Below are 13,899 nucleotides of genomic sequence, written 5' to 3'. Positions count from 1 at the left end.
GCAAAATTTACTCAGTGTGACAGGCAGTGTTGAACTCTTTGCAAATCTCTACTCAAGCAAAACCCTCTTCACATGAGTGTTAGTGTTGGGGCGGGGAGCAAGATCCTTTCTGTCGGTACGTAGTCTCTGGATGCAGCACCGATGATGTGACATCATGCTGCAGCTTGAAATGGGCAGTTGTCATCCATCCTGCCAAAACAGATGTGCTGGGGTGGGCAAGGGAGCTTCTCACAAAAGACTTAGAGATGAAGGTTTTATTCGGGTAAGTTGTGTTTCGTGAGATTTTTCTGTTAAATTCATTTCTGGACCTTGTGTGTCAGTCTGGGTTAACACCAGTGCTTGCATAAAGGGAAGCAGTACCATCCTGTTGCATCAGAAGGTGGATGGTGAAGAGGGTGGGAGCAGGCTGATCCCTTTGAGACTGTACCACTGAAGTAATGGTGTTTCTTCTCTCTGCTGGGGTCAGGAAAACACTCTTTGCGTTCTGCCCTATTAATTTTGGCAAGTATGTTCAGCGTGTTGTACTGGCTGAGCAGGCTTGGAGGCTGGATGTCTGGCGATGAGTCAGTGGAGCTGTGGTGACAGACCCAGGACTACATGCTACTGTGCCTCAGTCACCTTGCAGGAATGCTTCTGAAGAGCCGGGGGTGGAGGGGAGCCTTGCCTCCCCACCTCTCCTTAAAACTTGCTCCTTGCTGATGTAGTTGGGTGACACACTTTTTGTGTGATATAAGCCGCTGGTTTCTCACCTGTGAGTTCCGGTTGTAGCACAGTAGTTCCATGGCTGTAATGAAGTACCAAAGAATGTTGAATTTATACTGGTAACATTCCGCAGTGGTCTTCAAAAGGTGCTCTGGTGAGGGTTCACAAAACTTTGGAAACAGTATTTTCTGTGAAGGGGGTGAAAGATCACCTGAGATGTTCTGGCCAGCAAGAAGCTGTGTGGACTCGTAACGGTTTTCTGGCCCGAAAAGTCTGCACACCACAGAACTAGGATCACTTCTCTCCTGAGCTTTGTGGATGTTCTCAGGTTTTTGAGGGTTGACTTGCTTTGGGAGAGGTGTTAAAAGAAGCAGGCACTTAACTCTTCCCTCCAAATAAGTGCTTATTTCATGAACTGCATTGAAATGCTAATAGTAATGTTTGCCTTTTGTCTTTAAATAAGTATATCAAAATGACCAGGTTTTAGGAAGAACCTATTTTGTTAACTTATTTCATGTTTTATGTTTATTTCAGCTCTTTAGAGAAGTAAGAATAATGAAGATCTTAAATCATCCAAATATAGGTACCTTGTTTCTTTCACATAATTTCCAGCTGGAGAAATTTTAGCTTTTTCACTGTTAACAATTGTTGAGGTATGAGTTTAAAAGATGATTCTGCACTAGGGTGTCAATTTACTGTAAAGTAAATACTGTAAAATAAATACTTTTTCAGAGCTGTGTTTTAAAAAAAAAAACCAACAACCAAAAAAACCCAACTCTTTTTTGGTCCCATTGCACAAAACAGTTATTTGCATAACTAACTGTTAATTTTGTTCCTTTTGAATATAATACTGGTTTTGACTGAAATCAGGCTGTCATTAAAAATAAGTACATTACAAAGCCAAGAAGTGGTCAAGAAAATGTTCAGGATTGTACATTTAAATGATGTAGTACTGTTCAAGGACTGTCAGCAAACTGACTGAAAGCTCATTTGTCATCATGTGTGCCAGTTCAGTGCATAAAAATGGCTATTGCTGATGATCAAATCCATGGACGTTCTGCTTAATTTAGTTGCTTTTCTCATGTAACAGAAGCAAAGTGTTTTTTCTTGACAGAGTGCTCTGTATGAGTTGACTAAATGTGTTACAGTATTTCCCATTTAGGAACATTAGATGGGAAAAGCTTCTTTAGAGGAGTAGTCTGATATTGTCAAGCAACAAGCAAATAGTTTGGGGTTTTTTTCTCTGACAGAATTCTCTGTGGGGTTAACATGATACCTCTGCAGCTAGTTAAATGATTAATAAATGGCTTTCTTTTCTAGTGAAGCTTTTTGAAGTCATTGAAACAGAAAAAACTCTCTATTTAATAATGGAATATGCAAGTGGAGGTAAGTACCTCTCTGCTGTGATGACACGTACAAACAAATTGCCAAGTGGGAAAAAGCACTTGCTTTCTTTAAAGTTTTCTTTAAAGTTTTGCTTTCTTTTTCAGCAAATATTGATGTAATGGTAGTGTAAAATATTAAGCAAAATCTTTAGTGTTCTCTAGAGCTTCTTCGGGCATCATAAGTAATTATAATTTGTAAAACCAGCTTCTGAACTTACTGCAAATTAGTAACATTTGGGTTGTTTTCACAACTCAAATGTAATGGAAATCTTTATTCAGCCATTGATTGTTCCTGTCCATCACAAATGCCAACCTTCTCAATTTATTGCATTCCACTCCCTACCTCTGGCATCCTATTTCATATATTTAGCAAAAATATGTTCGGGTGAAACATTTCTGTGTTTCTTTAAATGTTGCTTTCAAAAGCATGAGCACTGCAACTTCTGTTTTTTAGATATTGATAACATTTGATATATATTAATCACAGACCTTCTGCCGCCAAGAATTGTTAGGCTTAGCCTTATGCCATTCTAGGAGGAACAAACATTTATTGCTGATTGCTGAGAAAGGTGGGAAGCATGCATCATGCAGTGTCAGGTATTTTCACCAGGGCTAGAATTAAGGTATTTGGGCTTAAGTTACTCCTTGCTGACTAAAACCTAATAATGCTCAGTTTGTCAGTGTGACCCTTTAGCATCAGCAGCTGGGAATCTCACATAGTTGTGGCTTTTCTTTAGTTTTGGGAGGGAGGCACGGAGACTTCTTTTCAGAGAAAATCAGCATTGAATTCTGACTCTGATGTTAGATTACCTGAAGTTCAGCGAACTAAGTAATGATTCTCTACCTGCCTATCTTTTCTTCTAGCAGCTCCCTAAATGCTCAGCCAAGATTTATCTAAACAGAAACAGAGTTGGTAGAATACTCTTAAAATATTGGTTATACAGGTGGTTTTGGAGGCATCTGTGGGGCTGTTTGATGGACTTAAAAGTGAAGTCCTGTTGCCATCTAGTGATTAGCTTCTAGGAGGAAGAAGGCCAGAGATTCTTTAAAGCAGTGAGGATCTTTCTTAGGGTAGTGGAGGGATACTGTGAGTAGTACCCTTTGCCTGTGCAGTGCTGTGCAAGACAGGAATGGCTGGTCATCTCAGTGGCAGGCATCAGTTTCCCAGATTTCCTCTTTATCAAGATACTGGTTGCACATGATACGTATGAACTCTGTGGCTACAGGATGAAAGAAACTGTTGCTACAACTGCAACACTTTGCATAAATGGGATAAATTTGGTGCCATTCTCCCTGAATTATGGAGAAGTGTTCAGGTTTTTTCCTTCAAGGTTTTTGAAGAAACAGCTGTGACATACAGCTGAGAGCTAGCCAAGCTGAGTATTAAATAATACACTACAGAGGGAAATAAAGCTGTTAGGAAAGTTCTGATATTGCCTCAGATTGCTCAGTTGTTGCTTTTCCTGTTGTATGACTCTGGGGTTTTTCCTCCAATTTGGTGGAGTTGCTTCTTTTCAAAAATAAATGTGAAGTTACTCAACTCTTCCCTTGTGAGGTGGCTGTCTGCAAAGCAATGTTTTCTTCCTCAGTAGAGAATATTTAGATATTTGATCCACTTCTACGTTTTTTATTTTGTATATTAGCAGAGTTCTTGAAACCGTGTACCAGTCTGTGTTTGTAAGATTTCTTATGTATGTGACTATTGGCTTTAAGTAAAGAAAATCTGTGCTGTCTCAAACCTGTCAGTGTTCCATGGGCCAGTTGGCTGCACCTAAAGCTCAAATGTTGTAGTCTGTATTGATGTGCTTCGAAATGGCTGGATTGGTTAAAGGGAAAAAAAGCAAAATGCAACAGGTCTTTAGTACTGCTTTAAGTACTACTTCAATAATCTTCTTTAGTCATTCACAGCTAGACAACATTGGGCTTGTTCAGGAGCAATCCTTCTGAGTGTATCTTATAGATCTGGTGGTTGTGTGATGGATTACATCAGTGTGTCCTGCTACGCTTATTATTGTGACCTTCCTTGTGGGTACTTCTTCCAAGGCTAGGTTAAAGCTAAGATTTCTGTTTTTGGTTAGAACAATTTTATACACATGCACAATGAAAAATTCTAGTGCTGGTGTGACAATACTGAGAAACATCATCAGGTGTTCTCATATATGAAACTTTTTGTGGGGCAAAAGAAAGAAACCCTTGTGAGAAAGTCTGTGAAGTGGTGCATGTCATCTTTATTTATAAAACAGAAGTATGCTGCTCAGTTTCTATCATAAAGAACTGCTAGGAAATGGTTTTGGTTTTTTGCCTATATCCAGTCATTCATTATTTTCTTGTATAAGAGATGATGGTGTAGTAAATTACATGGCAATTGTGCCTTGGTCTGTTGGGCTAACCTGTAATCATAAGCTTGAAGTACAGTCATTCCAGTGAAGCTGCTGTGGGCAACTGCTAGGCAGGAATCTCTAGATTCTGAAATTGACATTAATGTATCTCGTTATTGAATTGTAGGAGAAGTGTTTGACTATCTGGTCGCACATGGAAGAATGAAGGAAAAGGAGGCTAGAGCTAAATTTAGACAGGTATGTATAACATTCCTAAACATCAACCTTATCCCCCCACCCCTCCCGCCTCCCCCCCAGTTTTTAATGCTGAAATGACTAAAACAGCTGTCCTTTGCGCTTGACTTCTAGCAGTGTTCAGCATGTTGTGGACTTGTAGCCCTTGAATGAGGAAAAAATTGGGTTACAGTAGTACTTTGAAGGGGTTAGTCCATTCAGTGGTGCTCGTTTCCTTAGTGCAGTGTGCCAGGGTGTCCAGGAGTGCAAGAACACAGTGGCTGCTTGGTTTGGAAGTGTATTCCATTTTGAAATGCAATTCCTCTGGGCTGATTTCATATATCCTTGGTTCAGCTGGTTTGTAACATTTTTGGAAGTCACTCAAATGTAACAGGCAACAAACGGGCCAGTTTCAAAATGCAGGCAGGGCATATAACAGGGATCTGTTCATATCCATCCACTTCCATGAAAAGATGGAGTTTTAATAATTGTCCTAAAAAATCCCAGAAAAGTAATATCTTGTTAGTTTAGCTTTCTTTATGATGGATAAACTGGCCCTGCAAAGATGTTGTAATTTCATTGATGCATAAAAAGCATTTCTATTCTACAGTAAAGCAGTATTAAATATAACCAAATATTTTTGTGTAACTAATTTAAATCCAAATATCTGCTCTTGTAGCATCTAGAGTTTTATTTGCAGGTCTGACTGGTCTGAGGTACTCTTTCTGCTTTTGTGCAGCAGTTTGTAAATGCCTACATTATTTCCGTCCCTTTGGTCACTTGGATAACCTAGATAATGTTGTGAAAAATAATAAATATAAAAATTATGCTCCTGCTTAATGACACTTTAAAATAATGAATAGAGACAAAGAGTGTTTTATTAAATGATATGTAGGGGTTTTAAACAGGTGAATTGCAACACTGTCAAGTCAGTTTCACTGTTGGAAGGGGAGGCTCTGATAGCTTCACTTCTTAGGCATAGCCATACAAAAGTAGAAGAAATTTAACGTAATAGATCTGCAGCAAATTCATTAATGACTTTCACAAAATGTTTTGTAAAGAAAACTTTTCATACTTCTGTGGTGTGGGTAGTGTGACCAAAAGGAAAAATGTGGGAACTAGGAAACTGCCACAACTGTTTTGCTCCCGCTGTCTCATGTAGTAAGAATTGTGTGAAAGCAATATAGGCAATAAGCTCAAAAGTAGCAATGAAAGTAAAGAAAAACAGATATGTATTTAACCCAATGTAAGGAGGCAACAAAAGTATTTCTGTAAAATCCTTGTTCCTTTGTTTTGTCTTCAAATCTTTTATTTACCCTCTTTAATCGTTTTTGGGGGAGGAGAAAAATAAAACTGCAACCAAAACAAAACAACCAAAAAACCAAGCAATCCAAAAAAAGCTGCTGCAGACTTTATATCCCCAGCAATGATTTGTGATTACTGGAGTTCTGCAGCTTGATAGTAAGGAAAATTTTTCTTCATCTTCAACAAAATCTTACATGTCTCTTTAGAGCTGCTTCCCTCCCTTTCATACTCTGGCGGGTAGAGAACTTTCCTTTATGATTGAGGGTTTCTGATATGTTTCTCTGCTGTGTTGGAGTAGATATGATGGGCTGTGGAGCGATCATTCCTGTTTCAGCCATCTCTTCTAAATCTTAGACTGTTGCCTTGCTGTTTGTAATGTCACTTGAAGAGCTTCAAGAGTAACTTGAGAGGATTTGCTGTTCTCTCTCAGATGTCAATACTGAAAACTCCTACTGGTACAGTGCTCTGCTCTGTGTCCTCAGTTTCTTTTATCAGGAGCTGTGTGGAAAAAGATCTTGCAGTAATTCCATTGAAATTGTGCATTTGTTCAATAGTTACCTATTTTTTTCGAAACAATTTGACTCCTCTTTAAGTGAAAACAAGTCAAACAAGTTTTACAGGTACACTTAGTGCTTAATTTTATGGGATAATATGGGTAAAACAGGATATGTCTAACTTTGTTTTTGAAAAGCAATATGAAGGGAATGAATTTAAAATGTAGTTATCTGCTGAGCTGGGTATTTGACCTATCAAGAGTTGATTTTATGTACTTCAGATTCTCAGCTTGAAATTTTTTTTTGTACTTTAGTAGACTAAAATGCTGTTTGTAATACAGGGACCTCATTTGAATCACTGGAATACACATAAGTGTTTTCAGTTTCTTCTTGTAAGTCTTGTCTCGTAGCATAGGCAGCTGTGTTCTGTCCTCCCTCAGCAGCTGACTTCCCACCTAGTAAGTTCAACCAATTTTAGAGGATCTTGATCTCAAAAATGGGTGGTTCTTGAGAGCTTCAAAAGCATGACTGCCTGGGGGGGAAAAGAACCCAGTAATTCTAGTAATAACCTGACAAGAGAAACTATACCACAAGCTCATTGCACTTTGCTAGAGAGAAGGGGATGCACAGAGAACAGAAATCAGGCAGTTTTGATCAGAGCTTGGGATTTATAAGGCACTAGGACTCTGGCTGTGGGACAGTTAAAGGAAACTAGATCGTACTGGGTTTACAGGTCATAATATTAATTTCATCTTACTGTAGTCCCCAAATAGCTTCTTACAGCTTTTAGCCATTGTTGGAGGGAAAATGGTCTCTGTAGACCTTTTATCTGATTCAATGCAGCTGTTCTTATGTTAGATAGAGACATGACATAATAGGGATTTTTTTTTTTAATTTGCTAACTGGTTTAACAGACGGTGGCTCTCTTCAAACTGAAGAAACAGTTGTGCCATGATATTGAACTTAGTTCTTACAATAGGTTGTATTATATCTTGTTTTCAGATCATGTTTCTTCTTTCAGTAGATGTGATTTCTGGATCAAACACTTGTGTTTTGTCTGAGGAGGTACTTCCTCTCTAGCAGGCAAAGAACAGAATTTGGTAATTCTCCCCTCCTTGCTTGTTAAAAAAAATACTGCGTTTTTGGTCCATTTTGTTATGCATACTTAAGGGTTTTAGCAGGAAAAAAGAACGTAAAAGACAGTGATCGCATTATTCCAGTCATGCTTGACAAGTAACACGAGAGAGGGTACAAACACTGAAAATGTAGCTGTGCTCTGCAGTTCTCCATTTCAAACTCCTTTTGTGCAGCCATGTGTGAGAAATTCAAATCCAGAACATTTTGCATTCTTAATGTCACTTCGTTTCTCTTCCCTTAGTGCAGGCTTCCAAGCAGTTCTGATTCCATCCTACCATCCTTTTTCCATATAAAAATCTGCCTGTCTGGATAAAAATTAATGCAAAAATGGGAAGCCAAGACTCAGTGTAGAGGGCCTCCCAAAATTCATGTGTATGAGTTCCCTCTGTTCCTTCACTGCAGCCAGTAAGACCCAGCCTCCTTCAGTCTTCCCCTGTTTCCTTGCAGAAACTAGAATTTTTAATACTGGTAGATGTTAGGACAGATCTTGGAGAATAAAAAAGTCCACAAAGTCAGTCTTGTATGTTGCAATTAAGTAACAAAATACTTGTGGCAGTGTGGAAGGGACCTTGAGAGGTCATTTCTCTATCCTCTTGTCACTTAATCCTTATGAAGAATTGTTTCTCTGTCTAGAGGTAACTTGTTCTAACTTGTTTTTTAAAACGTGTGATTATACCTTTTTTTTTTTAAATCCCTCCCAAGAAATGTATGTTAATGTGCCAATTGTCACCTCTAGCAAAAAGGTGTTCCGTTTCTTCTCTTCTGCTCACCTGCCAAGCACCAGCAAACTTCTCATGCTCAAGTAGGTTGGGGGTAGGGGGCTGTCGATGGGAAGTGGTGGAAGGTGGAAGACAAGGGAGTCAATCCAGTGCAGCCATGCTTTGTGCTGTTGTTTATTCAGTTTTGACTGCTGTTCTTCAATTATTGATGTCATACATGTTGCATTATTTCCCTTCCATTTAGGTTGGACTCACTTCTGCAATCTGTGCTATCTTTTTGCAATGCAGAGTAGTTCAAAAGCGCCTCCAAAGGAAACTACTGATTGATCATCCGCTAGACCTTCAACCCTTAGACAGTCAAAGTGAAAGGAGTTTAGGAGCGAGTGGTATAGTGCTGAGTCTCTGCAGTCCCGAATAAAGCTTGAGGTGTTTGTCATGCTGTCAGCCTTGGAAGCCCCTGCAGAGTGAGCTTGTGACTGGTGCTGAAGTAGTTGTAGCAGAGAAGAAAGGAAGGAAAATTGAAAGGGTGATACAAGTGGTGACATGGGAGCACTTTCACAGTTTCAGTAACTGTAAAAAGCTGAACTTGGGAGTCTGAAAGAGGGAGCCAATACATAAAGGAACAAGTAAAAACAGAATGAAAGTGTAGAGAGTGGAAATATTTCAACTTGTCATAGACTGTTTGGTTTCTAAAGTGGCGTTTTGCATGTGAATGATTCAATAATACAGGGGCACAAAGATCGTAACACTGGTGCTCAAGTTTCAAATGTAAAACTGACTGGTAGGTCAGTTCTTTGACCCACCAGAATCTTGCTTTGACCTGTCCAAAATGCTGGGAGAGAGAGCCATCGCTTCTTAACAGTACAGGAAGATCGTTATGCTAAGCTGGTCAGTCTGATCATGAGTTATTTTTGTAACAGTAGTGATACCTTATCTTTCTATGTTGGAAATCATCTTGATCTTTAACAAAGAATGGAAATACAATCATTAAGCATAGTTATTACAGTAAATTATGTACAGTTCCACTTATTTTTAAGAAGTCATAGCATCTGCCTCAATTCTGACCACATATGCATGACAGTAAAATGTATTTGACCACATTTGCAGTCATGTGACAATAAGACATAGAGTTCAGCAGTGCTTATGATTAAAGCAGTGTACTAGGACATTGTGCTATGTGAGTAGCTTGTATAATTTGCTGTATAAAGCAGGAAAAACTTAATGATATTTACAAATTATGATTGAAGAAATTGTTACACTTGAGAGACACAGATTTTTTTTCCATTGTGCTTGCTGCTCCTGTGCAGTACAAAATACAATAAACGATATGCACTCAGACAGCAGACCTCAGTCAGATGCATAGTTGCTTCACACTGCATAAATTTTGATAAACAATCTGTTTCCCAGTAGTTTCTCCAGACCGTTTCTTACCTTTTTCTCTCCATGCTGCAGCATGAAAAATCACCTTTGGAGAGGAACTGGAAAACTTCAGTCTAGAGGGAAAGCTTTTATAGCTGTATACAGCATTGGTATGGAGAGACTTCAGTAACCTTTCTGAAAGTCATTGCTTCTACTGGTCTATAATTAGCCACACAGGAAAAACAAAATCCTCTTTCAAGTGTAGTAGAAAACAAATAGATCAAATAACAAACACCCAAGTTATTTAGCAGCTTTTCCCCAAATATGCTGGTCACTGTAGTAGTTGGTTAAGTAGTTCTGAGTGGATAAGTACATGTCAACTTTAGTAGTAAATATTGAACTTTTGATTAAAACTCCTGTTTCTTTGAGATGTCACTTATATAATTGGGTTTGTTTTCTATCCAGATAGTATCTGCAGTGCAGTATTGCCATCAAAAGCATATTGTTCATAGAGATCTCAAGGTGAGTAGGAAAAAGTGTGTGAAGTGTGTGTGTCAGCTTCTGTACCTGTGGGTGTAATATTTGTGCTGATAAAATGTAGTGTATATTAAGCTTTCTGATTTATTTTTTCTTGCATGTATTATAACAAGTTTTGGGGAATGTTTATAGTATAGAACAACTTCAAATAAAGGGGAGAGGATTTGTAAGGCTTTTAAATACAGAAATTTAATGGCTGCTGAAAGATAGCTTCTCACCCTGTGGTCAGATTAAAATCCCATGCAAGTCAGTGTTAAGCTATGAGATCTTTTTTTTTTTTTTTTTTTTTAAATTATTTTCATAGAGATATGACAAGTTTTGGTCTCAAACAAAACGAATTACCAGTTGTGATGATGAAGCTGAAGTATGGCTTCTTTGTAGCTTGGCATGAAATGGTATATCCCTTCATTAAACTGTGCCTTTCATATTAATAGCAATGCCAAATAACTTGTTCAATATATCATAGCTTTGTAATTCAAAGCCAACAAACCACAGATAAAACACCACCAATTAAAAAAAAGAACTTGAAAAAAGTTTAAAGATTATGTATATTACCAAGCTTTTGGAAAAATGCCACATTAAATACGGCTAGCACAACTACATCTTTCCATCTTAATAGATCAAAATATAAGTTAAAATAACTCGGGACGCGTTTCTGTGGAGAAAACAGATAGATGGTAATAACACAGTTTTCAGGCAGCGTAACAGCTTCCACAGCCTGACGCTGTTGTAGAGAGATTTTTGAACTAAGGGATATACCTAAAGACCTTGGAAGGAAGGGAATGTTAACAGATATTTCAGCTTTTTGCCTTTTAAGAATGAGTAAAAATGGACAATAGCATTGTAAATCAAGTATTTTAAGTTCATTTTGCAAACCATTCTTTCTCTTCCAGGCTGAAAATCTATTGCTAGATGCAGATATGAACATTAAAATAGCTGACTTTGGTTTTAGCAATGAGTTTACAGTCGGAAATAAACTGGACACCTTTTGTGGCAGCCCACCATATGCTGCTCCAGAGCTTTTTCAAGGGAAGAAATACGATGGACCTGAAGTAGATGTTTGGAGTTTAGGTGTTATTCTTTATACTCTTGTGAGTGGATCTCTTCCTTTCGATGGACAGAACTTAAAGGTGCGTTTTTGTAGGACGTTGGGCATGTTTATGTAGTATTAATTGATTTGCTGCTTACAACTTACTGTTTGTTCTTCTGTTACCAAGGAACTTAGAGAAAGAGTGCTAAGGGGAAAATACAGGATTCCTTTCTACATGTCCACAGACTGTGAAAACCTCCTCAAACGTTTCCTGGTGCTAAACCCAACAAAAAGAGGCACTCTAGAGGTAATGGCACAAATAAGGTGCATCAGAAAGCTAAGTCTTCTATTTTGCAAACTGTATTTTTGAGCTGTAACTTATTACTGTCATAGCATTCCTGAACAGTTTATTTGGAGTTCGTTTGGGAAGGGGAGGTTGTTGAGTGAAGCATATGATTTCTTTTTAAGATTATGTTTATTTGGGTTACAAGACACCTGACTCCACAGCTATTATCAAAATGAATATGAAAGTACACTGCGTATGTCATATAACTTTTCCTCGTGGTTACCTTGTGGATTCCTGCATTAATGGATGATCCATCAGGATGATTTCCACACTTTCTGCATTTTCAAATGTTAACTGGAAGTATTGGCTACTAAGTTATGATGTGGTTGACTTTTGCCTGCATTTTGTACCATCATGGAGGAGAAAAGCCAGACCTGCTACTTGTCAGAATTGTCGCGCTGCTTCTGGTCTGTGTGGCTTTTAGCTTTCAGCTGTGTGCTAGAATACAGCTGACTGGGAAGCAGCTTGGGTTGATGTGCAAAGTTGATTCTTCTGACTGGAGCAAAACAAAACTGAGTAGGTGTTGGGGCCTGTTCTAGAAAGGAAAAATTAGAAAAGGCCTTAGTGTTTGGTAGATAAGGGAATTCTTTCATTAGCTCCTTTTGTTTGCTGCTACGTGTATTGTACTAAAAAGCCTTTCTTTTATAGCAAATTATGAAGGACAGGTGGATCAACGCAGGGCATGAGGAGGATGAACTTAAACCTTTCGTTGAACCAGAACTAGACATCTCGGACCAGAAAAGAATAGGTAATTGAGTATTTTTCAAAATATGATGCTGTTTGCATGATGTGGGTGGGTTGGTAGTTTTTTTTCTTCCATCACTCTTTATTTGTTTGCTGTTTGGAATAAGTAACTAATCTTCTAATATTGATATTTCATCAGGCTTATGTTCTGACACTTAATTGTTTTGTTTAATTCTTTAAATGTTCCATTCTTTCTCTTGAACTTAGCCAGCCTAAACATCTGAGTGTTTCTATTACTTACAGAATGTGTGTTTGTTTTTAGATATTATGGTAGGAATGGGATATTCTCAAGAAGAAATTCAAGAATCCCTTAGTAAAATGAAGTATGATGAAATTACAGCTACATACTTACTGCTAGGAAGGAAATCATCAGAAGTAAGTGTCATTCTTACAAATGCAAAGAAACAAAGGAATTGGTGTCCTTAGCAAAGTTAGAAGCAAAAATTAAGTCAGTAACTATAGGCATTGCATTCCTGCACAAAGTCCCATTACACTTAAAAGCACATTAATCTAATCATCAGTGTCAACTGTCCTAATGATGCTGTGTTTCTTCTCACCCTGATCTGATTTAATAAGCTCTTGCCTTTAGGCTCCCCAAAACTACTCTGCTTGCTCAGCAGTTAGTCCTCTGAAGGACTTCGTATGCCAGTTACTGTCCTGTCTAGTCTAGGAGCTCAAGTGTGAATAAGCCAGCTGTAAATATTTTGAGAGAACCAAAGAGCAGGACCAGTCAAGCTAAAAAAAGGTCTTGCATTGCAGATTACCTTTCCAAAGGATGCTGAGAGGGCTTGGCATCAGTAACCTGCTCTTGGTTTCTTTGCTTGAGGAGTTGGTGTGGTGGTTTCTATGAAAAGTATCCTCTCCTTCTGTTAAAATCTTAGAGAACTCTGAGGAGAGAGTACTGAAAGTAGAGATGAATTTTCATTTTCTGGTGGTCTTTTGAGGACCACTACTGCAAATTCTACTGAGTTTTTACCTAGGACAGTTACACAAGAATCTTTAGAGAAGTTGGGACCTGTAAGCAACTTCCTTGCTGTCACAAATTTTCCTGTGTACCAGAGCCATCTTCCTTCTGCCTCCCTGTTACTGCTTCCGTAATGTGGTGGACGTTTGATTTGTTTTGTGTGAACTTCTTGTTTTAATATTCTCATTTGTATTGTAGTTGGATGCGAGTGATTCAAGCTCCAGCAGCAATCTTTCACTTGCCAAAGTTAGGCCAAGTAGTGATCTCAATAATAGCACTGGACAATCTCCTCATCACAAAGTTCAGAGAAGCATATCTTCTAGCCAGAAACAGCGGCGGTACAGTGATCATGGTGAGCAATTCTTGTTTTCAGTGTTGCAGAATATAGTGACTTCCAGTTCTGTTTGGTTTCTGCATTTGTCTCCATCCCCCAAAGGTAAGGAGGATGACAACAGCGTAGCTCACAGCATGGTGGTTAAATAATTTACTGAATAACTGATTTTTTTTAAAATTGGTTATGTAATAAAGCATTCAAAATGGAATGCTGAATACACCAACTTAATTCTCTTATTCTGCCTTGTGTTGCCCCTTGCATTCCTGACCACACTGGGAAACTCTTGTTTCA

General features: G+C 38.4%; 1 protein-coding gene across 19 annotated transcripts in view; it reads left to right on the top strand.

Moving 5' to 3' along the window:
- MARK3 (microtubule affinity regulating kinase 3) overlaps positions 1 to 13,899 on the top strand; it is a 63,743-nt gene that overhangs the window by 25,323 nt on the left and 24,521 nt on the right. For 17 of the 19 annotated variants that reach the window (XM_037395531.1, XM_037395524.1, XM_037395525.1 and 14 more), the window contains 9 exons: positions 1,237 to 1,285; positions 2,023 to 2,088; positions 4,593 to 4,663; positions 10,119 to 10,175; positions 11,084 to 11,320; positions 11,408 to 11,527; positions 12,215 to 12,314; positions 12,573 to 12,685; positions 13,473 to 13,626. In XM_037395531.1, the coding sequence (XP_037251428.1) occupies positions 1,237 to 1,285; positions 2,023 to 2,088; positions 4,593 to 4,663; positions 10,119 to 10,175; positions 11,084 to 11,320; positions 11,408 to 11,527; positions 12,215 to 12,314; positions 12,573 to 12,685; positions 13,473 to 13,626 (967 nt within the window). Of the gene's footprint in view, positions 1 to 843; positions 849 to 1,236; positions 1,286 to 2,022; positions 2,089 to 4,592; positions 4,664 to 10,118; positions 10,176 to 11,083; positions 11,321 to 11,407; positions 11,528 to 12,214; positions 12,315 to 12,572; positions 12,686 to 13,472; positions 13,627 to 13,899 lie in introns of those variants that run through there. The other 2 variants (XM_037395541.1, XM_037395542.1) reach the window with 2 other exon arrangements.

This window comes from Falco rusticolus, chromosome 7 (genome assembly GCF_015220075.1).
Source record: "Falco rusticolus isolate bFalRus1 chromosome 7, bFalRus1.pri, whole genome shotgun sequence".
Lineage (NCBI taxonomy): Eukaryota > Metazoa > Chordata > Aves > Falconiformes > Falconidae > Falco > Falco rusticolus.
Note: the sequence above shows the minus strand (reverse complement) of the source record. Positions and strands in the feature narration are given on the sequence as shown.